General features: G+C 39.8%; 1 protein-coding gene across 2 annotated transcripts in view; it reads right to left on the bottom strand.

The window, feature by feature from the left end:
- Window positions 1-22,818, bottom strand: part of LOC136747820 (inactive serine protease PAMR1) — a 44,699-nt gene extending 21,881 nt beyond the window's left edge. For both annotated transcript variants that reach the window (XM_066701046.1, XM_066701047.1), the window contains exons 1-4: window positions 22,599-22,818; window positions 9,631-9,807; window positions 8,945-9,070; window positions 5,477-5,591 (exon numbers count right to left, since the gene is read on the bottom strand). In XM_066701046.1, coding sequence (XP_066557143.1) covers window positions 5,477-5,591; window positions 8,945-9,070; window positions 9,631-9,807; window positions 22,599-22,713 — 533 coding nt within the window. In that variant the 5' untranslated portion in view covers window positions 22,714-22,818. The remainder of the gene's footprint in view (window positions 1-5,476; window positions 5,592-8,944; window positions 9,071-9,630; window positions 9,808-22,598) is intronic.
- Window positions 22,819-24,277: the final 1,459 nt, after the last annotated feature.

The raw sequence follows: 24,277 nt of genomic DNA, 5'->3' as shown, positions 1-24,277 counted from the left end.
CCCCACCGGGTACCACTCATCTCCACTACACATAGGAAAAAGAGGCTACAATTTGCACAAGCTCACCAAAATTGGACAGTTGAAGACTGGAAAAATGTTGCCTGGTCTGATGAGTCTCGATTTCTGTTGAGACATTCAGATGGTAGAGTCAGAATTTGGCGTAAACAGAATGAGAACATGGATCCATCATGCCTTGTTACCACTGTGCAGGCTGGTGGTGGTGGTGTAATGGTGTGGGGGATGTTTTCTTGGCACACTTTAGGCCCCTTAGTGCCAATTGGGCATCGTTTAAATGCCACGGCCTACCTGAGCATTGTTTCTGACCATGTCCATCCCTTTATGACCACCATGTACCCATCCTCTGATGGCTACTTCCAGCAGGATAATGCACCATGTCACAAAGGTCGAATCATTTCAAATTGGTTTCTTGAACATGACAATGAGTTCACTGTACTGAACTGGCCCCCACCGTCACCAGATCTCATCCCAATAGAGCATCTTTGGGATGTGGTGGAACGGGAGCTTCGTGCCCTGGATGTGCATCCCACAAATCTCCATCAACTGCAAGATGCTATCCTATCAATATGGGCCAACATTTCTAAAGAATGCTTTCAGCACCTTGTTGAATCAATGCCACGTATGAATTAAGGCAGTTCTGAAGGCGAAAGGGGGTCAAACACAGTATTAGTATGGTGTTCCTAATAATCCTTTAGGTGAGTGTATATCGCGTGACAATAGCAACATTCATGCCGCCTACATACAGCACAGGAGCATCCAACTCAATTGAGTGGAAGAGCTCCACTGTGCTGACAAGTAGATTTTGTACAAACAAATTATTGCCCCCCTCCCCCTCCTCCTCCCTCATCTCTCACTGCTGATGATTTCACCTCCTTCTTCTCCTCCAAGATTGCAGACATCCGCAGGCTCTTCAACAGTACCCCCTCCTCTCCCATCACACCCAAACCTACCACCGATCAAGCTTCCTTTTATTTATTCTCACTTCTCTCAGATGCTGAAGTTTCCGCTCTCCTCCGACGTCACAAACCAACAACGTGTGCCCTGGACCCTCTCCCTTCTCGCCTCCTCCAAGCGACCACTCCTGATCTTCTTCCCTTCATCTCCTCCCTCCTCAACTCCTCACTCCTCTCGAGTGTTTCCCCTCGATATTTAAACAAGCTGCTGTCATCCCACTCCTCAAGAAACCAACCCTTGACGCCACCTCTCCTCAGAACTACCGCCCTGTCTCCCTACTCCTCTTCCTCTCAAAGACTCTCGAGCAGGCGGTCCACCGTCAGCTCTCTGACTTTATGTCCCAACACTCACTCCTTGATCCTCTGCAATCCGGCTTCCGCACAGCTCACTCCACTGAGACGGCTCTCCTGGCTGTCACTGACTCCCTCAGCTGTGCTCGGGCGGCCTCTCTCTCCTCAGTCCTCATCCTCTTTGACCTCTCTGCAGCATTTGACACCATCGATCACTCCATCCTCCTCTCCTGCCTCGCTGACCTTGGAATCTCTGGGACTGCTCTCACCTGGTTCTCCTCCTACCTCAGTGACCGGACCTACCAAGTGACATGGCAAGGCTCCTCATCCACCCCCCAACCTCTCCTCACAGGCTTACCCCAAGGCTCCATCCTGGGCCCGCTCCTGTTCTCTCTCTACACTTGCTCCCTGGGCCCCCTCATCGCATCCCATGGCTTCTCCTACCACTTCTATGCTGATGATGCCCAGATCTTCCTGTCTTTTCCCTCTTCTGACCCTCTCATCCCCTCTCGTATCTCTTCCTGCTTGTCTGCTATCTCCGCCTGGATGCACTCACACCACCTCAAGCTCAACCTCTCCAAATCGGATCTCCTGTTTTTCCCCCACTCTTCCTCACCTTCTGCTAACCTCCCCATCTCGATCCCCTTGGAATCCACCACACTCTCTCCTTCTTCTTACACTAAAAATCTCGGAGTCACCCTCAATCCTGCGCTCTCCTACACCCAGCTGTCACCACGCTGACACGCACCTACAGATTCCGTCCCTTCCTCACTGACTACTCGACTCAGCTGCTTGTCCAGTCACTGGTCCTCTCCCACCTCGACTACTGCAACTCCCTCCTGGCCGGCCTCCCTGCAACTACTACTCGCCCTCCAGCTCATCCAGAACTTTGCAGCTCATCTGGTATTCTCTCTGCCCCAATTCGCACACGCTACTCCACTGTTCCGCTCCCTCCACTGGCTCCCGATACTGGCACACATCCAGTTCAAGACATTGTGTAAAGAAGTGTCTCCTGTTTTCCGTTTTGAATGCCTTGAAGCCCAATTTCCTTTTGTGTCCCCGGGTGCATGTGTCCCTGCTGATCTGGAAAAGCTCCTCTGGTTTGATGTGGTCGATGCCTTTCATGATTTTGAAGACTTGGATCAAGTCCCCACATAGTCTCATCTGTTCCAGGGTGAAAAGGTTAAGTACCCTCAGTCTCTTAGTAGGACATTCCTTTCAGACCTGGAATAAGTCTGGTTGCTCTCCTCTGAACTGCCTCTAGAGCAGCGATATCTTTCTTGAAGTGTGGTGCCCAGAACTGTACACAGTATCCAGATGAGGTCTAACTAGTGCATTGTACAGTCTGAACTTTACTGCCCTTGTTTTAAATTCTACACTTTTGACAATATACCCTAGCATTCTGTTTGCCTTTTTTATTGCTTCCCCACATTGTTTTGATGGAGGAAGTGAAGAGTCCATGTAGACTCCTAGGTCATTTTTGTTACCTGCATGTATTACTTTGCACTTGTCCACATTGAATTTCATCTGCCAGGTGTCGGCCCACAATTGAATATTATTACCTTTGAATAACCTGTGCTGCCGAGATTGTATCTGCTGAGTCACCTGTTTTAGTATTATCTGTAAATTTGACAAGTTTGCTAACTATCCCCGTGTCCAGATCATTAATATAGATTAGAAAAAGCAAAGGCCCTAGTATTGATCCCTGTGGAACTAACAACCTCACTCCAGTTAGAAGCAACTCCTCTAATCAACACCCTCTGTTTCCTATACATCAACCAGTTCATAATCCATCTACTTAAATTACCCTGAATGACTACAGCTTTGAGGATCAGTCTTTGGTGTGGAACCTTATCAAAAGCTTTTTGAAAATCTAAGTATATCATATCATATGCTTTCACGTGATCTACAGCTGTAGTTGCGTGTTCAAAAAATGTCAATAAATTAGTAAGACATGATCTGCCTTGTCTAAACCCATGTTGACTATCTCCAAGAATATGGTTTTCATTAAGATGCTCCTCTATTTTCTGTCAAATCATTTTCTCCAACATTTTGCAGGTGATGCAAGTGAGACTGATTGGTCTGTAATTTCCTGGCTCAGTTTTGTCCCCTTTCTTGTGGATTGGTATGACATTTGCAGTTTTCCAATCAGTTGGCACGTTGGCCCCTGTTCTAAGTGTCTTTTGGACAATTTTAGTTAGCGGCCTATGAATAATTTCCCTAATTTCTTTAAGTACTGTTGGAAATATACCATCTTGCCCTGGTGATTTGTTTGTTTTTAATTCTGCTAATCCCTTTAGTACCTCCTCCTCATTTACCCTGATCTCTCTTGGGATTTGACTGGACTGATTGTTAACCTGTCCAGTCAAATCCTGTCTACTGTCTACAGTCTTTCATGTGCCTGAAAAACACACGCATTGTATAGCATTACAAGCAGTGCTTAATTTGTAAATTTGTAAAGGTGCCGGAACGCAAAGCGTATATGACAGCGGAGGGGTGAGGAGGCAGGCGCAGGTCCCTGAACCTTGACCAGTGAGCTGTGAGGAGGGTGGGGGATGAGGGTGGGTTGACGTTTATTTACTGTGAGAGCGGGGGGGGGGGTGGGTGACGGTCAAAAACTGTGAAAACGGGTGGGTGGGGAATACTGGATCGGCACACATAGGTACCGGAACACAGACATTCTAAACCCGAGAGGTCCCGGATCCTGTTCCGGCAGGATCCGGCACAAATTAAGCACTGATTACAAGTGTATTCTTACAAGGGGGAGGGGAAGGAGGAACATGATCGAAAACATCACTGTATCAAAGCTGCCATTGGCCCCTGCACACGTCCCATCCCACTTCCTGTTCTATAAAACGTCCAGGTTCTGCCCAGGTTCGTCCTCTTTTGCCATTTTGCTGGCCCGAGAACGTGAGCTCTCTGTGTCTTGTATGTGCACTAAACCTTATTATTATTGTTATTGATTGGTGTTGATCTCACCCGCATGAGGTGCTCCTCCACCAGCTTGCGCGAGTGAGGGACCCATTGCAGTGTGTGGCGCTTTGTGTCAAAATCACCGCACTCCTGGAGAAGCGAGCAATCCATGAAGTCCCCAGCAGCTCAGGGAGTTGCGCTTCAAGATGCTCAACCTGCGCACCATGTCCCAGGACACCAATACCAGCGACTGGTTCACCACGGTGGATCTGAAAGATGCATACTTTCACATCCCCATTGCGCAGGTGCACAGGAAGTTTCTCTGCTTCGCCTTCTAGTTCTAGTTCTAGATTCTCCAAATTGGGCCTCCGGGTCAATTGAGAGAAGAGCCACCTGACGCCAACTCAGTTCCTCGGACTGCGCCTCGATTCCATTGCCATGCTCGCCACGTTGGCACCAGAGAGAGTTGCCACCATACACACGTGTCTCTCCCTCTTCTGACTGAGAGCTCGTGTCAGGGTGTCCCTTTGCCAGAGGCTGCTGGGCCTCCTAGTGGCTGCATCACAGACCCTCCCCCTTGGACTCCTCCAATTGAGGCTGCTGCAGTGGTGGTTCAGGTCTCTCAGGATTTACCCTCGCCGTCACTCGTGCTGGAAGGCACTCCATTGGTGGCAGAGCCCTCACAATTTGACAGATAACACAGCGATGTTTGCCTATATCAGCAGGCAAGGAGGTCTGTACTGTCTAGCATGCTGTCTGCTTCTGTGGGCGCAGCCAAGGCTCCGCTCCATCAGAGCAGTTCACCTCCCTGGCCTATCCTCCTCTCCTGGACATCCGTGGTTTCGGAATGGTGCCTCCACCAGTTTGTGATACAAGAATTGTGGAGCTGATAACTTGAACTGACACAACTCAAGTGTTGTCAGTATATAAATATAACTTTATATTGTTATTTTGCATTGTTTTGACAACATTCTCTGGAATCTACTCATTTGTGTTTTGCCTAATATTATTCTTAGGCCATTTTATTACAAGGATCCCACCATGTTATTAGGTTAGCTTACACTAAAGAGCTTTTCATTGTTCTAATCCTCTTGCAATGGATTAACATCAGGATCAAATATTTATTTTCAGATATCTTGAGTGTGATAAAGATTCGAAGTAGGTGAGCTCATAGAGTTTTTAATTAGAGCATAATAACATTTATGTTTTGTGAGCTTTTTGTTGCTAACAAGAGTAGGTATATTGGGAGTTAACTTCCACAGCAGATTGTGTGACCTGAGTTTGGAGTTGTCAGTACCTACCTTAATTCAATGTTGAAGGCAGGGTTGACATGCAGTGTCCATTCACAGTGTGCATTGGTGGGGTAACTTTCTATAGCAATGTAACCCCTAGATGCATTGATAACTCCTCCACATTCTGAAAGAATAGGGGAGGAATACAGCTATGAATCAATTCAAACTGGTTCCCCTTCCTGGCATATGTTTGCAGGAACATCTGTATGGTTCATATTTTCAAAGAGTAATATATATATATATATATATATATATATATATATATATACACCAATCAGCCATAACATTATGACCACTGACAGGTGAAGTGAATAACACTGATAATCTCGTTATCATGGCACCTGTCAGTGGGTGGGATATATTAGGCAGCAAGTGAACATTTTGTCCTCAAAGTTGATGTGTTTAGAAGCAGGAAAAATGGGCAAGCGTAAGGATCTGACCGACTTTGACAAGGGCCAAATTGTGATGACTAGACGACTGGGTCAGAGCATTTCCAAAACTGCAGCTCTTGTGGGGTGTTCCCGGACTGCAGTGGTCAGTACCTATCAAAAGTGGTCCAAGGAAGGAAAAGCACTGAACCGGCGACAGGGTCATGGGCGGCCAAGGCTCATTGATGCACGTGGGGAGCAAAGGCTGGCCCGTGTGGTCCGATCCAACAGATGAGCTACTGTAGCTCAAATTGCTGAAAAAGTTAATGCTGGTTCTGATAGAAAGGTGTCAGAACACACAGTGCATCGCAGTTTGTTGCGTATGGGGCTGCGTAGTCGCAGACCAGTCAGGGTGCCCATGCTGACCCCTGTCCACTGCCAAAAGCACCTACAATGGGCATGTGAGCATCAGAACTGGACCACGGAGCAATGGAAGAAGGTGGCCTGGTCTGATGAATCACGAGTTCAAGGTGTTGACTCTGCCTCCAAATTCCCCAGATCTCAATCCAATCGAGCATCTGGGGAGCTTAGCATACTAAGGTATGTGCAGGACAAACAAGTCTGATCCATGGAAGCCCCACCTCGCAACTTACAGGACTTAAAGGATCTGCTGCTAACGTCTTGGTGCCAGATACCACAGCACACCTTCAGAGGTCTAGTGGAGTCCATGCCACGACGGGTCAGGGCTGTTTTGGCGGCAAAATGGGGACCTACACAATATTAGGCAGGTGGTCATAATGTTATGGCTGATCGGTGTATATATTACAGTCTACTAAGGTTTTTAATATTGAAAGTAAGACAGTGTTTTCCATAAAATTAAGAAAGTCAAACTGAAGACAATCTCTGATACAGTTATTGTCTTTTTCTCAGTTTGTAGTTTCCCATTTTAGTTTGTAACTTTAAGAATTTCTAGACAATTAACTACAGTACCCTCCAAATTTACTCATACCCATCCATCCATTTTTGAAACTGCTTATCCTGGTGAGGGTTGCAGGGAAGCCAGAGCCAATCCCATCATGCATAGGGTGCAAGGCAGGAATACACCCAGGATGGGATGCCAGTCCATCACAGGGCAGCACACATGCACAGGCCTACAGGGTGAGGCCTATTAACCTAACTTACATGTTTTTGGATGGTGGGAGGAAAACAGAGTGCCCAGAAAAAACCTACATGGACATGGGGAGAATATGCAAACTCCACACAGACAGGCCCCCAAGCCAAGATTCAAAACCAGGATGCTGGAGCTGTGAGGCAGCAGTACATGCCACCATGCCACCATGCCACCCACTATTCATATCCAATAAATAGGAATAAAAAACAACATTATAAAAGGAAGATTTATGGATTGGATAATATGTCCTACTGGAAAGAAGTCTGAGAAAGTTATACTGTAATCTTAACACTGTACACAGCAAAGTCATATTTGTCATAAGAATTAATTTCCAGAAAACAGGAGGTCACATTTATTCACACCCCTTATAGTTAGTACATTGTAAATCCTCTTCTGGCATGGATTACACTGAAAAGATCCCTCCTGTAGTGTTCAATGAGGTTCTGGCACTTCAGAGGGGGGATTTATCAGCATTCCTCCAGGCAGAATTGCTCTAGGTCTTTCAAACCCTTTTGTCTCTGTATGTGAACTACCTTCTTCAGTTCAAACCACAAATGTTCTATTGGATTGAGGTCTGGAGATTGAGTTGGCCTGTTGTGAACATTGATTTGTATGCAGTTAACCATTTCTTTCTAGATTTTGGTGTATACTTTGAATCATTGTTATGCTGAAATGTCCATTTTCAGCCAAGTGTGAGCTTATTGGCAGAGGGAACCATGTATTTGGCCAAAATGTCCTGATATGTGTTGCAGTCCATGATTCCCTCCATCTTAATAAGGACTCCAGAACCCATAGATGCAAAGCAACCCCAAAACATAATAGATCCCTCATTATATTTAATTGTGGGCATGAGTGTTTTCTTAACATGAGCCCCACTTTTTTTACACCAAAACATAACACTGAGCTTGTGCAAAAATCTAAACTTTCATTCAAATACAGTTTGTGGTTCACCTCAGAAGAGGCTTCCTTACATCCCAGCTATGAATCACTCATTAATGTAGGCAAAGTTAAATGGTAGTTTTCGACACTTTGTAATCTGAAGATGCCAGCTTGTCTTGGGGATCTCCAACTCTTGCGTTTGGATTCATGTGCCCATGGTGGCAAGATACACATGTGTCGTCTTCCTTCCAGGGTTGCCACTGTACCAGTAGCCTTAAATTTCATAATGATGGACACTACAGTGAAATGTGGTAGATTCAGCTTTTGTGGATTCTTTTATGGCCATCCCCCAACTTGTGGTGGTCAATGACCATTTGCCAGCAGTCTCTGGAGAGCTCTCTGACCTTAACTATGATAGTGCCTGCTGCTACTGAATGTCTTTTGCCTCCTTTATACCCCCGGGAAACAGGACACCTTCACAGGCCTCTTGAAATTCCAAATAACAGAATGCTTTTGTATATTTGTTTTTGTTGAATTGTATTTAAAGGAATACTTAAAGTTGTGAATAAATGTGATGCTCCTGTTTTCTGGAATTTTGACAAGCATTACTTTGCATTATGCTAATAAGATTACAGTATACCATTTTTAGACATTGTTCAGCAGGACATATGCTGTTTTTTGTCCTTATTTATTCAAGGGTATGGATGAATCTGGAGGGCACTGTATCTTGAACCGAGCATCTCGTTTTCATGGAACTAACCCCCTGGGATTTTGCTGTTCTTGCATATCTGAATCTAATAAAAGCTATCCAAGGTCCTGAATTATTTTAAATATTTATATCCAGACACTTTCTCCATTAAGGAAATCTGTCTTTGAAACTATTTAAAAGAGTGTCATTGAATCATACTAGAACCTCCATTAGAAGCAGATATTCAACAACATTGTCTGAAGACTGAGAATATAATAGAACTAATTTTGAATTACCATTTACAGACCAACAGAATCATGCTTCAGGTTCTTCACCTAGGTTTTGAAGGAAAAGCTGCTAAAGATACTCACTCATACAGTCTCCTCCAGACCAGCCCTTACGACACTCAGTGCAGTACTTTCCTTTAACAAAGAAGTCATCTTGCATGCCCCAGGTCCCATTGTGACAACGCTTACAGTTTTCAAATATACTGCAGCCTTGGAAAGGGAAAAGGAAAAGAGAGATTGTCTTTGTCAAGAAACTAAAGGAGCTGCATGATATATTAAGTCTGCCATTAGATATTCATGCTTCCTGAAGTATAAAAATAATAGGTCTCTGCAATCTAGAAGACATCTGGTAAAGTCATCAGGAAGGCTTCAGAAAAAGCAAATTACTCACATTATAATCAGCTATGGTTTCCTATTTTGATAATAATAATGAATATAAATCCCAAAGACATGTTATATGACCAGTTGGATGATAATACATGTATTTAAAAAACGTGAAAGTGAAGTAAGATACAAATGAATTATGGAATTATACTTGTTATGATGCTGCAAATTAAACGTCCAGGACCAATACAGAATATAGAGGAATGTAGTACTTAAGAATATAAGAAGTTAAGATTGTTTGGGGAGAGTGCAAATTCTCAAATCCTTGAGAGAGGAGGCTCTGAAATGGTTGGAAATGTATTGTGACAAATACAGTAAGGTGCTCTGTTATAGTGAAAAGGCACACATTGCTAGAACAAGATGCATGATTCAGTTCATTATATTACCTGGGTGGATAATGCAGGGATCACACTCATTTTCTGCATTGCGGCAGCATGGAACAGCATAGCCGACCACATCCCCTTGGCTGGGGCACTTACAGCGGATCTGGTCGTACTCACAGCATCCCCGACACATGATGTTCCATTCAGCACCAGGGCAGTTCTCATTGATCACTGTGTATCCTGAAACCCATAACGATAAGGCTTAACCAAAGATCATATCCAGAAAAGTTCACTTTTCAGCATGACAATGACCTGAAGGACACAGCCAACACTACACTGAAGTGGCTAAGGAACAAAAAAGTAAATGTCCTTGAGTAGCCCAGTCATAGCCCCAACTTAAATCCCTAAAAATCCTAATTTAAATTCATGAAACACTGAGGCACTGACACAACATGCAAAAAAGTTTGAAGGGGTTGAAGACTTTCCTTAGGCACCGTATATAAATGAAAAATCATGCTTTGTTCCTTCACAAAATCAAACCCAACATAGTAATACTAGTATAGGTTGTAGCAGAAGTGGTGGTATTCATTTTGGTCATATGAAGTTTATCATTTCATGACCTTCACAGACCAACTAAATTTAAGGATAAAAAAAAAAAATCTCTTGATGAGAATAAAAAACTGCATAACATAGTCTTTTCCCACAAGCTTAGCAATTCAGAGGAATGGCCTTTGTTTTGAGACCTAGTATGAAAGGAAAGCAATGAGGTAAGTGTATTTAAGGCAACTGTGGGAGTATTTCCTCCAGCTTGTCCTTACATAGCCTGATGACTCCATATCCTGTTCTGTTTGTCTGCCAAAGGTCTATGATTTTACTTCACTTTAAGGGATATCCCTTGGAATTACCTCACTAGCTTTATGTTGCCTTTACCACACATTATCAGCTTCGGCCACCGTCAACAAAACTTGTGGCAGATGAGTTAAGAAGTGCCGCTTCTTGGTATCAATCAGTCAGTCCTGATTTTATAAAGTCACTTAGAGTTAAAGTACAGTTAGAAAGTAATCAGGTAATGAAGTCTGAATAAAAATAAAATAAATAAGAAACATACTTATTTATGAAAACACAGAACCAAATGTAAATAATTAAAAACATGAAGTTGGCTTACAAGTAGATTAATCAGCTTTGACAAGAAAAAGGTAGATAATGACAGGTTTTAGCAAAGTGGATAAGATAAACATAACATGGCAATGGGAAACTAGAGGAATTAGTTTGAATGAAATGAGGGTGTGAGACATACTAAAGTAACAGAGTTACTAGATTAATAGTGTTAAACCTAAGGCACTGAAGAAACTGGTGACAGTCTAGGAAGTCCTAGGCTATCAACGTTCCGTGGACCTGGGCTGACATTAAAAGATTTGTAATTATATTGTTTTTATGGGGGGCTCATGCTATGTGTTAATAATTTTATTATGTAGCAAATAGTCTACTTCAGTGCCTGCATATGTTGGGAATTAAGACCTTGGTAACATATGTAATCCTTGGAAATCTAAAACAAACAAATGTGAAAATGTGAAATGTGAGTTAACACTCATTAGTACACTGCCAAAACAATAACAAGGATTCTTCGCAACAATAATTATCTTAATAACACAGAAAATGCAACTGCTGTTAATATATGCCTACAGGAGACATGAGAAGTGGAAAAACTAACGTTTAAGTCTGCCCAATAGTTATAAGGAAGTTTCCTCTTTGCATTCAAAGTATTTTGTCTCACCACACATCCGAGCATGCCAAAGTGATTCCATGGAATAAGGAAATCCTGTTAATAATGTTAGTATTCCATTTAAGTGGAAAATATTGTTTTTCTTTAAGCCCTTTGCTGAAATGTCTGAAACACAAACTTTGAAATAATATATTCAAACCAACTGTAATGATTTCTTTTCCATGGTAACATAATCAATATTTTATTTGAAACATTTCCTTAAAGCTTTTCTGATATATTTGATTAATAACTATGGATACTTTGTGAATGAGGGTAGTCCTCCCTTAACGGATAAAAAAAATTATACTACAATTAATATCAGTGATATTTAACATGTCATTACATCATCGCCGGAACACAAATACTTATGGTATAAACAAGCAGTGGAACACCTGAGACATACAATGTTGTCAGGGGATAGTCAAGTTACAGATTACTGAAAATCACTGAAGAAAATTAAAAGCTTTTTTTTAAAGTGATTGTTAATCTGCTAGACACGAAGAGGCATAGATAGGTACATGGATATAACCATTGCCCTGGAATTTCTTGATGTTTATTAGTGATATAAAGGACTATATATTAATTTTGTTTTGTTCTGTTTAATCATCTTTCTTGTTACAATTTATCAAGAGTATGAATAAATATGAAGGACACTGGTGATATTATGCCCATGCACCATGTACAGTTAATCAAATAGAAAGGGTGATGCACAATATGAGAGATTGTCCAGTAGGTGGCACTATAATTTGTCCACAGCTTGTTTGAGGCTTTTTGATTTTGGGAACAGGTTGAAACTATAAAGCAATCTAAGAATTCTTCATGGCTTGTCCACAGGCATCTGATTGTGATCAGTGTTAGTTGCTGTGCCTTTACTTTTACATGTTGTTTATACTGTAAGCATATAGTGGCTTAAGACCATCATCAGCCAATCAAGACATATTTTAGAATTCTCCTTAGATTTATTAGATGTAACTTTATCTGAAGATTGTTACAGATGTGAAAATATTTTTTTGGTATCATATTTATGTAATACATTTAAGTCAAATTTCCTTCTTGAACAGATTACATAACCACTATAATTTATATTTTCCCATTTCAAATGCTAATAATGTTTTAACTTATCAGTTTAGTTATAATCATTTTCTGGCATTCATCATTTGCAGCTGCTACATACATACCTTCATCCAAACTATGATGTGACATTTTTGTAATGTGTTTGTTTGTCCAGAGACACATAGAGCAACGTGCTTAAAAACAAATCACATTCAGACAATTTTAGAAACGTATCAAGTCATGAACAATGATTAGAAATTAGAAAGTATGCAACAATTAGTAATGGGTGAAATTATATATTTTGTAATCATGACATTTGCAGTTAAAGTCTCAAGGATATACATACATATGCCTTTGCACAAGTTAAAACCAAGATGGAGAAACAGCAAAGCAACAACTTTATGGAGGAACAGAATATCGTACTGCTTTAAATGGTTTATATAAAATGTTCATCACATTACAGAAGTCTTTCCTATATGTGTCACAGACAGCAGAATGTTGAAAATCTGTTTACAATGAATGACATCAATAGTGACCTCTTTATAAAATCCCAAGAGATAAGAGGTCTGTATAACTACATAAACCACAAAAATGTACACAGTGATCCACATCCAAAAAAAAAAAAAAAAAAAAGGCATTGTTATCCTGGAAAGGAAAGCTAAACTTTTATGTACTTGGACAATGAGTTGTCTGGTAGGCAGTACTGCTGGAGTCAATTACAGGCATGTACCAAGACTGAATTACTATTCCTGTAAGCTCTAAACAGCATTCCTCAACAATTTGTGTAATGACTACCAAACCACATTGAGACACTGTCTGTCTCAACTGTAAAACATTAGTCTAAATTAGTTCAGGAGTCAAGATTCAATTATAAATTAATTTGACATTATAACTTTAGCATTGTAAGTAAATCTCTAGCTAGCTTATCATGAAATTTACATTGAGTTTAATTTGAAGAAGTTCCAATAAATAATAAAAGGGCAATTATTTCAACTTAAAGTAATAACTTTATAATTGGGAGAGAGAGAGAGAGAGAGAGAGAGAGAGAGAGAGAGAGAGAGAGAGAGAGAGAGAGTTCATAGGCTACATTCAATAGCATTCAATGGTGTTCATGTACAGTTAAAGGTTCAGTGAATATTAACATTATGTTCATTTTACATTCTTAAACTTTGCAAGAGTACAGTCACTAATAAATGTGTGGCTTCCTTTTTGAGGTAATGTGGTTTAAAATCTATTTTATAGGATTCATATTTTAATTCTTCCCCTCCACTTGGATGGAAGAGGATAGAAGCTAAAGCTAAATTCACACCCTTAAAACAGTAAAGTGTAACCCTTCCACAAAATAAATAGTGAACAATAAATCTAAATATATAATTAATTGTCATTTATTATAAAATGTAGTGAGTAAACCACCCCAATTACATGCATCCACTTCAGCTTGGTAAAACAGAAATGCCTACTTTCTAATACACACTCCTAGAATTCATAATTTCACATCCCACACCCTTCCCCTGTCCAACTGTATTGAAATAATTCAGTCCAGCAGCTACCCACTCTGCGTCAAAAAGGATTTGTCTTCGGACAATCTTTTTGCCCAGTGGCGGTTCTAGCTTGAACTTCTAGCTTCAGCGCCCCCCTGCCAACAAAACCAACAAAAAAGCACCATTCTACACTAACTGTAAATATTATTATTATTATTATTATTATTATTATTATTATTATTATTATTATTATTATTATTAGTATTAGTTGGAAAAACACAAATAATCATAACATTTAAAACTATATAAATATAAAAATATATAAAAAATAAGACTCATAAATATCAAAAAGTAAGAAAGACAAATAGAAACAAATTGTAGTATATAAATACAAATACAAAAGATAATCGAATTATTACACTATTACCCTATTGCTAACATAAACACAAATAAAACTAAATATCACACAAATACAAAAATAGAATAACACACTTATAACGAAGAGAACCTGATTATTATCGTATCCACTCGAACATCAATAAGAACATTAGAAAGTTTACAAAGAGAGGAGGCCATTCGACCCATCGTGCTCGTTTGGTGTGATCCAAGGATCACTTAGATCACTTAGATATTACCCATTACCAATCCCCCAACACTGTCAACCAAGAGTCAAGACTAAACCAATTCATCTTGCTGGTGTGCAGACTGGTTTTAGATTATTCTTAACGATTTCGCACAAACCAGAAAAAATGCAGCAATATGTCTGTGAACTATATATTCACAGTATTATGAATGAATTGTGGTTTATTTGGTGTGATTTCGTAATGTGACTGATTTTACTAATTGCAGGAGTTCTGTCCATAGTTAGCGGTGCACTATTTGATAGATACCTCGGGTTTCCAGTGGGGAACTCGCCCCTCTGAGGGAGACCCTCCCGGCCGGGCAGTCAGGCGCCCGCTGCGACAAGCTTGACTGAGCCGCAGTCGCACACGGTCACTCATATCATTGACGTGACGTGCAAATGAGCGATAGAAAACCGATCCGCAAATGTCACCATATTTATATTTTTTGTGCGGCTGCCCACGTCGCCGCTGATTTTGCGCAGAGGGTCCGTATCGCAGCCGGACTATACACGACACGCAGAAGAGCCGTCGCTTGTGAGGAACAGCTCATTGTCGGAGCCTCTTTCTGTTTGTACAGCCGTCTTACCAATATTAGGAGGATGCAGGAACCTGGCATCCATAGTTTCAAAAGTGTGGGGGCCATTCATTTTGAGTCTTTTCATTTTTTACACTTCGCTGTAACTGTAGTATTCAACAAGCTACTGAGTTATTTTTTCTGCACGACTGATGTACAATGCATTTCATTATGCACGTCTGATAGTAGCCTACAGCATTAGAAAATAGCAACGTGTTAAAATGTATTCTCTTGAGAAATTGTGTAATTCTGTTTTGATCATTGGAGCACACTACTTTGGAAGACTATCCATCTATTTTTAATGTGATTTTAACATTACAATGAATGGAACAATTCTGGCTTTCTGGTGTTTATTAAATATAACCTGATTTATTTGTGTTGGGGGTGTTTAATCATGTTCTGTTGGTTTAACCCACATTCCAAAAGTCATAATTAAATGTATCAGTTGTGGGAATGAAGGTCATATATTTAAATTCTGTCTTGAAAAAGAATTGGATGAAGCACTGGCAAAGCAGACCAGTTCGTGGAATGGTGCACAGCTGTGCCACCCTGCTAGTAGAGGAACAGCCGCAGACACTGGTGCGGAGGGAGTGAAAGAGGGGCAGAGCATATTGTTGAGGAGAGTGATGGACTGGAGTCTCAGGTAGAGGAGAGTTCAGGAGGGGAGAGAGAATAACAGCAGACACAGAAGACTGACAACAGAAGCAGAGTGCAGACAGGAGAAGCAGCCTGGAGTAGTAGTGTGTTTTGTGAATAAAATGTCTTTGTTTTGTGTAGGTTTGAGCACTCCAACTGGACAAGATGGTAGTGGTTATCAGCAGGTTTTATACTTTTCAAACTGCTGCAGTTATCACCCCTAGTGGTTTCTCTGATTCTAGCTTGGATACTGCCACTGTGCTGATCACACCAGGAAAGGCAGAAAGCTCCCACTGGCATTTTAACTTGTGTTTAGTTCCTGATGTGCATTTTAAAAAGGTGTTTACTATCTTTGGCAGAGGTGGAAGTACTGACATATGCTTTCTCTTCTGTGCAGCAATGGTGGGATGTTGGGAAAATACAAATTCAATATTTCTGTCAGAAGTACACTAAAATTGTCACAAAAGGTGATCATGAAACCATGAGAGTGTTGCAGGCAGAGATTATGGATCTCCAGAGAGATGTGTACTGCCCAATGGCTCGACTTAGCTGATCTGCAGAACTATTGCAGGGGGTTATCGGGTCTGTTGGGAACAAATGTGCAAGCAATGCTGCTGAGAGCATGGTTTCACAAATGTGCAGTGATGGATGCACCCACTGATTATTTGAGCTAAGACAGAATAAACTGAGGGAGCTTGGGGAGATCTGGCTGTGGAGTTCAAAAGGAAGTGTTAATTGGGGAAGTAATGAAGGAGATTCCCAGCACTTCATTGAGGACCACCCGCTGCTCACAGAGTAGGAACCCAAGCTCTTGGAGTAGCCTCTCAGTGAAAACCAGGTCACTGACACCCTATTGAGGATCAATACTGGTAAAATCCCTGGTATAGATAGTCTGTCAGTAGAGCTTTACAAACCTTTTTGTGTTCAGACTCCTGAGTGTTCAGAGGAAAGACCTGCCTCTGAGCTGTCAGAGGACAGTGATCTCATTGCTTCAAATGAAAGGATATATATATATATATATATATATATACAGAGAGAGAGAGAGAGAGAGAGAAAGAGAGAGAGAGTGAGATGTATGTTATGTCTGTGCTGTGTGCATATCATTACTCTACACCGATTATAAGATCCTCTGAAAAGCTCTAGCCAACTACCTGAAAAATGTTATAGGTCAAGTGGTACATCCAGAGCAGATATATTGTATGCCCACAGGTTTGTTTATTTGATTCACATCATATTGGCAGAAATGTATGTAAAGAACAGATTTGATCGACAAAACTGTACCCGTGTTTTTATCTAGGTGTAACATTTTATTTTCACTTGATGTAGGTGTATTGTATTTTATTTATTCTACATACATTTAAAATTGTTTTACATGTGTACTTTCTTCTAGCCATAAGGCAAAAAAGTTTAACTTGACTTGTCAATTTACAGATGTTTGATTGTTGAATGTTGAAACAAAATGGACTATTTTATGTACTTGGCATGCTTGTCTATATCTTTTCTAGACTTCTTACCACTTTATAATTGTATCTGGAAATGTTCATTAATGAAAATTGTGAGCTATACAAATATGTGGTGGGCTACCATTGTTTACCATTTGGTAGCCCATTGGACTACAATGATGTACAAAGTAATGATTTTGTCCACCTTTTTCATAGATACAAGAAAACATGGAAGAAAAAAAAAACTGTTAATTTTAATCTTTTAAAAAATGAGAGGTCTGAGAAGCATGTCGGTGTGCTGACATGAAAGATCAAAGTAGATTTTTGTATTCTATAAATATAATAAAATTGATTACTTAATCTTATTTGAAAGCTTATATCTATGTATCTGTCTAAATTAAGATCGACAGATAAACCAATAGATACAGTGGTGTCTACATGTAATTGTATCCTTCATACAGTGCAGGATTGATTGCATTATTCTATACAGTATCATTTTCTTCTTTGGAATTGTATGGGATATTGCATAACCTACAATTAGATAAGATTTAGATCATGACTGCTGTGCATTGGCTTGTACAAGTTATCTGACTCAATATATGCAAACCAGGTAAGTTTGGATTTATGCCCATTATTTCGATGTTTACCTCAATCAAAAAGTCTTCAACATCTGTAAAGGACTATAGTCTCATTTTAATAGTAAACAATATCTAAAAGTACATTAACAAAGTGCAATATAAAATAATTAAGTTTGTAAAAATAGTGACTAGTGTAATACATATGGAAACAGTTTTTATCTGTACAAATATATATATACACTCACCTAAAGGATTATTAGGAACACCATACTAATACTGTGTTTGACCCCCTTTCGCCTTCAGAACTGCCTTAATTCTACGTGGCATTGATTCAACAAGGTGCTGAAAGCATTCTTTAGAAATGTTGGCCCATATTGATAGGATAGCATCTTGCAGTTGATGGAGATTTGTGGGATGCACATCCAGGGCACGAAGCTCCCGTTCCACCACATCCCAAAGATGCTCTATTGGGTTGAGATCTGGTGACTGTGGGGGCCAGTTTAGTACAGTGAACTCATTGTCATGTTCAAGAAACCAATTTGAAATGATTCGACCTTTGTGACATGGTGCATTATCCTGCTGGAAGTAGCCATCAGAGGATGGGTACATGGTGGTCATAAAGGGATGGACATGGTCAGAAACAATGCTCAGGTAGGCCGTGGCATTTAAACGATGCCCAATTGGCACTAAGGGGCCTAAAGTGTGCCAAGAAAACATCCCCCACACCATTACACCACCACCACCAGCCTGCACAGTGGTAACAAGGCATGATGGATCCATGTTCTCTTTCTGTTTACGCCAAATTCTGACTCTACCATCTGAATGTCTCAACAGAAATCGAGACTCATCAGACCAGGCAACATTTTTCCAGTCTTCAACTGTCCAATTTTGGTGAGCTTGTGCAAATTGTAGCCTCTTTTTGCCATTTGTAGTGGAGATGAGTGGTACCCGGTGGGGTCTTCTGCTGTTGTAGCCCATCCGCCTCAAGGTTGTACGTGTTGTGGCTTCACAAATGCTTTGCTGCATACCTCGGTTGTAACGAGTGGTTATTTCAGTCAAAGTTGCTCTTCTATCAGCTTGAATCAGTCGGCCCATTCTCCTCTGACCTCTAGCATCAACAAGGCATTTTCGCCCACAGGACTGCCGCATACTGGATGTTTTTCCCTTTTCACACCATTCTTTGTAAACCCTAGAAATGGTTGTGCGTGAAAATCCCAGTAACTGAGCAGATTGTGAAATACTCAGACCGGCCCGTCTGGCACCAACAACCATGCCACGCTCAAAATTGCTTAAATCACCTTTCTTTCCCATTCAGACATTCAGTTTGGAGTTCAGGAGATTGTCTTGACCAGGACCACACCCCTAAATGCATTGAAGCAACTGCCATGTGATTGGTTGGTTAGATAATTGCATTAATGAGAAATTGAACAGGTGTTCCTAATAATCTTTTAGGTGAGTGTATACCGTGAGGGAAAAAAGTATTTGATCCCCTGCTGATTTTGTGCGTTTGCCCACTGACAAAAAGAAATGATCAGTCTATAATTTTAATGGTAGGTGTATTTTAACTCTTTACTCTTTGTGTAAATAATTGTTTGAACAAAACAGAATATTAACAACATGAACATCTGATTAAACATTTAAACAGTAGAAAATCATACAATAACGATGTATGTGGCAATTAGGGTTGTCGGCCTACATTTGTATGTACTTTGATCCCCTTACTGGTATTTGTGAAAGATGTCAGTTTGTTAAACAATGTAATCTATTGGCCGTTGTCATCATCAAATCTCCAGCACCCCCACTCAGTTGAGGTTTCGCCAGCGTACCCCCCCAGGCGGCCGATATTTTCGTATCTCAGAAGGGGTAATCCTAGTGGTCAAGGTGCAGGCATGTAATTCAAGAAAAGTGGACTTAATATATGGGAGAGTTTAATGGAGTGGGGAGAGAATGGAGCATCTCCATGACCTCAGCTCTGGCTCCAGGCTCCAGAGCGCTCTGATGAGGCTGACTGCAATAGTCTTTTTTGTATGTTTGTCCCGGTATGATCCACAACCTGTTTTGAAGTTCAGTTTGTGTCACTATTTGTAGATTTTCTGTGTTCTTGCGTTTGTGGTTTATGATCTACAGGATTATTTTATACATCAGCATTGTCTTCCATCAACTCTACTGTTTCTCTATATGAGGCACATGACTAAAAAAATGCTCTTTAGGTAATCAGATTTTCCAGCCAGGTCTTTTAATTGCTGAGGCACCTCAGTACTGAATGATTTAATGCTTCTGGAACAGACAATGTCTCAGGGTTTTGGAAAGCTCTCTCTGTTCTGGTCCAGCAGTAGCTTATTACAGAACTCCATAGATCAACTGGGTGTCCTCCATCATCAAAACATCAGTTTTCTTTCAACAGCAAAGCTAATCATTATATAACCCTCCTATTTCCTTCCGTTACTGGACATTTTTCACAATCAGCTGCTTAACAGAACAGACTATCAGTTGAATAATTCAAGGGCTGTTTGAAACAAAGCTCTACAATGGATTAGAAGAGCTGTGTCAGGACCCCATTCTACAGGGTGGTGCTAGGAATAGTTTACATCATCTTTAATTTCTTGTAATATCTTTCCTATTATGAAAAAATAAGTCTCACTTGAACAGCATCATGTGTTCAGACTATGCTATATATAGCAGGTAGGCAGGTACCTATGTGTGTGCAATTCAGAGGGAAAATGGGAAAGACAAAAAATGAAATTGACTTTGAACAGGGTACGGTTGTTGGTGTCAGTATGTCAGAAACAGCAACCCTGCTGGGTTTTCACGAACTACAGTGTCACAGGTTTTATCAAGATTGGTCCACTACCCAAATAACATCCAGCCAACGATGGTCCATGGTTGGAAACTGTTCGTTGACAAAAGAGGCCGACAGAGCCTGACACAACTTGTGCAGAGCAACAGACTGTACAGTACTGTCAGTCAAATAACAACTGTGTATAAGAGTGGTGCCGAAAAAGGCACATCAGAATGCACAACTCATCGAACCTTGTCATGGATGGGGTATGGCAGTTGAAGACCTAATCAAGTTTTACTCCTGTCAGCGAAAAACAAGAAACTGTGGTTGCAGTGGACTAAGGAACACAAATACCGGAAAGGAAGGATTGGAAAAACATCTGGTCTGATGAATCTTGGTTCCTGCTGTTTCACGCTGATGGGAGGACCAGGGTATGGTTATAGTTGGTAGCGAGTTTATTTATTCATAGCTAAACATATTGTAAGGTATGACACTGTTATACATGGGGGGTAATGTCATGCTAAAATGTAATGTCTGGTTCTGATGTCTAATGTTCTGAACACCTAAAGCTTCCACAATACAAATTCACTCATGTTATACATATTTATTGTATTAGATTTTAATACATAGAAACAGTGATAATCCATATTATGTTTGGGTTCCATTTTGAGAAGTTTCATTAAGTTTCAATGTTGATGTGTCTGTCCTTTGGGTTCTCGTGGGAGTTTTTTTACCCCTCCAGAGTTCAAAAGCTTCTCATAAATATGATGAGTATAATGGAAAAGCAGTACTCTCCTCTGTATAGTGGCAAACTAGTTTGTGGCATTTTAATTGTATCCTAAATGTTCCAAACATATTGATTGCTGACCTGATCCAGCAGGCCTATTTATAGAGCAAAGTCATATCAGTTGTGTGCTACCTTCTTAGAATTTCCTGCTTGTAACAAAATATTACATATGATCTTAATATATATATATAAAGTATTATTTATTTAGGTGTAGTTTAAACCTGTTATATATTAATCTTGGTTATACAGTGGTCAGATAGCTGTACTGTATAATATTAAACAATGTTTATACTTGTAGTATATCAGTGCACAGAACCAAAATTTAAACAGTATGTTAACATACATACAACCCACATGTGTATACATGTAACTGAACCTATTGATATTTACAATTTTGGCTATTGGAGAAGCTGATTTGTCAGTTTTATCAGACTTTTAAATTAATACTGTTCACAAATAATGTACAGACAAATGTATAATTGATACATCTGTCACACAAATTTATATCACATCTGATGCAGTTTAGTTGTTCTTTTAAAGCTTATCTCCATACACAAAGTTATCAGTATCTTACATGAAGGGCACAACACAACACAACACGCTCTTAAGTACCTCTCTGATGACACTGGTCTTAGAAACTAGGTTAATGCAAATTGCTACAGAATAGAGTACGAGTGATTAGATTACATTTTCATTGTGGATATAATAGCATTTTTAAATACAGCTAAGTCAAGCTGAATATCATTATTACAAATGCCTTTGTCTGATTTGATTGAGAAAGTCTTGACTTTCTTTTGAAACTGCCAGGTATTCAATAAACAATTGCCTGGTAAACAATCTGTTTGCCATTTTAGAGCTGCCAGCTGAACACTTATCTGGGTAATACTGGCTTGTTCTCTACTTCTTAAGTTCACCCTAAGTACACCCTAATATACAGCCTATAAATTGGTACAGCATGTAATTGTGTAATTGTATATTCCTAATAGTAAAATGCATGTTAGCCTTAATTAACTAAAGCACACTGAGAGTCTGATTGTACACATTAGACCATCTTTAAAAGCATGAGCAAAACAGAAGTTAAGTTATACTTTAGAGAAACACATTCCTACAGACTACAGAGATACAGTAATCAGCTGGAAAGACCCTGAAACATCAAAGCTTATAAGCACTAGTGAGTGAATATGTAATCCCAGAATCACAGGACATTTAAACTGAACCGCACTGTGCTTCATATTGATGTATTTATGTACATTGTATTGCTGCTGTGTGCAGTGTTTCACAAAGGATGGAGACAGAGGAGAAGTTAAGATTCCTACCGTGTGGAAAAGCTGACACCTGGGCTACAAGGAAGACAAGAGTGCTCCAGCTTGTCACTTGTAGTGTGTGTGTCCATTCATGTGGTGATGCCAGTCTGCGTCCCGAAGACAGCATGGTTCAGCCTTGAGCTCTGTTTACTTTCTGAGGAGCGAATGCCTGTTCTGTTTGTGACATGACCCGATCTCCAAGTGGCTTCAAGTTACAACCAGCCTCACATGGTGTTCTGTACCGGACGAGTTTCCAAAACTCCCTCAAACAGCTTCAGGCGCGACGTCACTCCACTTGAATGAAGCCAGGCTCCAACAAGCTCCTTTCTCTTAACCCATTCCTCACACTGTTCTAGACACAACCAATATCTCTGTTGAGGTCATCTCCAAAACAAGAAAACAAAAACAAAAATAAAACTAAGCCTTTAGCTGGAGGCACAAGTAACAGCCCCTGTACCTCGGCTGGCCATGAAAGAGATTCAAGAAATATGTTCCATTCTACAATCCTGGGATACCCGGGGGATCCTCAGATGCAACTCAGTGGGAAACATCTGGAAACTATACCAAATTATTCCACTAGTCTTATACAATAAGAAGCTTAAAAAAATATTCAAGTTTAACACATAATTAAATGAAATGTATACTCTGTAGAAGTCAAACTTTCAAGTTTATATTTATATACATTTTGGGGAGATCCCCTTTGCTGTATTTCAATTTCAAAACACAGACTTCTTTGTGTTAAATGTGTAGGTATAATTTCATTTACCAATAGCTACTTATCACATATAAAGCTATTGAGCTGCAACTGTATGTCAGTTTTCATAGGGTGTCTCTAATATGCATATACAAATTATAAATAAACAGATTTAGTGGAGAGAGAGAACCAGGGTTAGCTCCTAAACTGGTCGTTCTACCTTCTTTAGGTAGTTCTGGGTTTGATTTGGGTAGCTCTAAATTTAAATATGGGTAATTTTGGAAATTGTTTTATAATACTATTCATACTGTATCATTTAAAATAGTATTGATATTAATAAAATAGTTTAAATTCAAATAAATATGAAAAATATACTTATAACTAAATTAAACTAAATTAAAATGTTTTTTTTATACTTACTACTAAATACATATGTTAAAACTTCACAAGCCACTCTCCTCTCCTTAAATTATTCTCTGATTTATCTTAATTGCTGCTGGAAATACTGTTGAGATTGACTTTTGTTGCAATCCATTTGACAATTCCTCACACTGATATACTTAGTAACTGATGGTCTTGAGTCTCACTGCTCCAGAAGTGGCAGGTTATAATAAATATACAGATTCAGGTTTTCCGTGGTTATCCTAGATCTGTCTGGTGATATAAGAATGTTGCTTATATGCTTGAATACAATATACAAAACATATACCAAAACAATTTGATTAACAGATATACAAAATGATTGGTTTGATAAGGACAAACAAATATTCTGCTATAATAAATATACAATTTGTGTGTAATGAGGTATAATTATTAATGAGATATATAAGCAACTAACATCCACCTTTTTGCATTGCTGTAAAAACATTGCTTCATCTCATGGTTAGGTTGAAAAATATCTGGGTGATATCATCTAATTTATTATCTACAATATGAATACTATTGTGTATTTATTTAGTAAACCATTAAATAATAATACACCATACTCAGGTAACCC

The sequence above is a fragment of the Amia ocellicauda genome, chromosome 4 (assembly GCF_036373705.1).
Source record: "Amia ocellicauda isolate fAmiCal2 chromosome 4, fAmiCal2.hap1, whole genome shotgun sequence".
NCBI classification, from domain to species: domain Eukaryota; kingdom Metazoa; phylum Chordata; class Actinopteri; order Amiiformes; family Amiidae; genus Amia; species Amia ocellicauda.
Note: the sequence above shows the minus strand (reverse complement) of the source record. Positions and strands in the feature narration are given on the sequence as shown.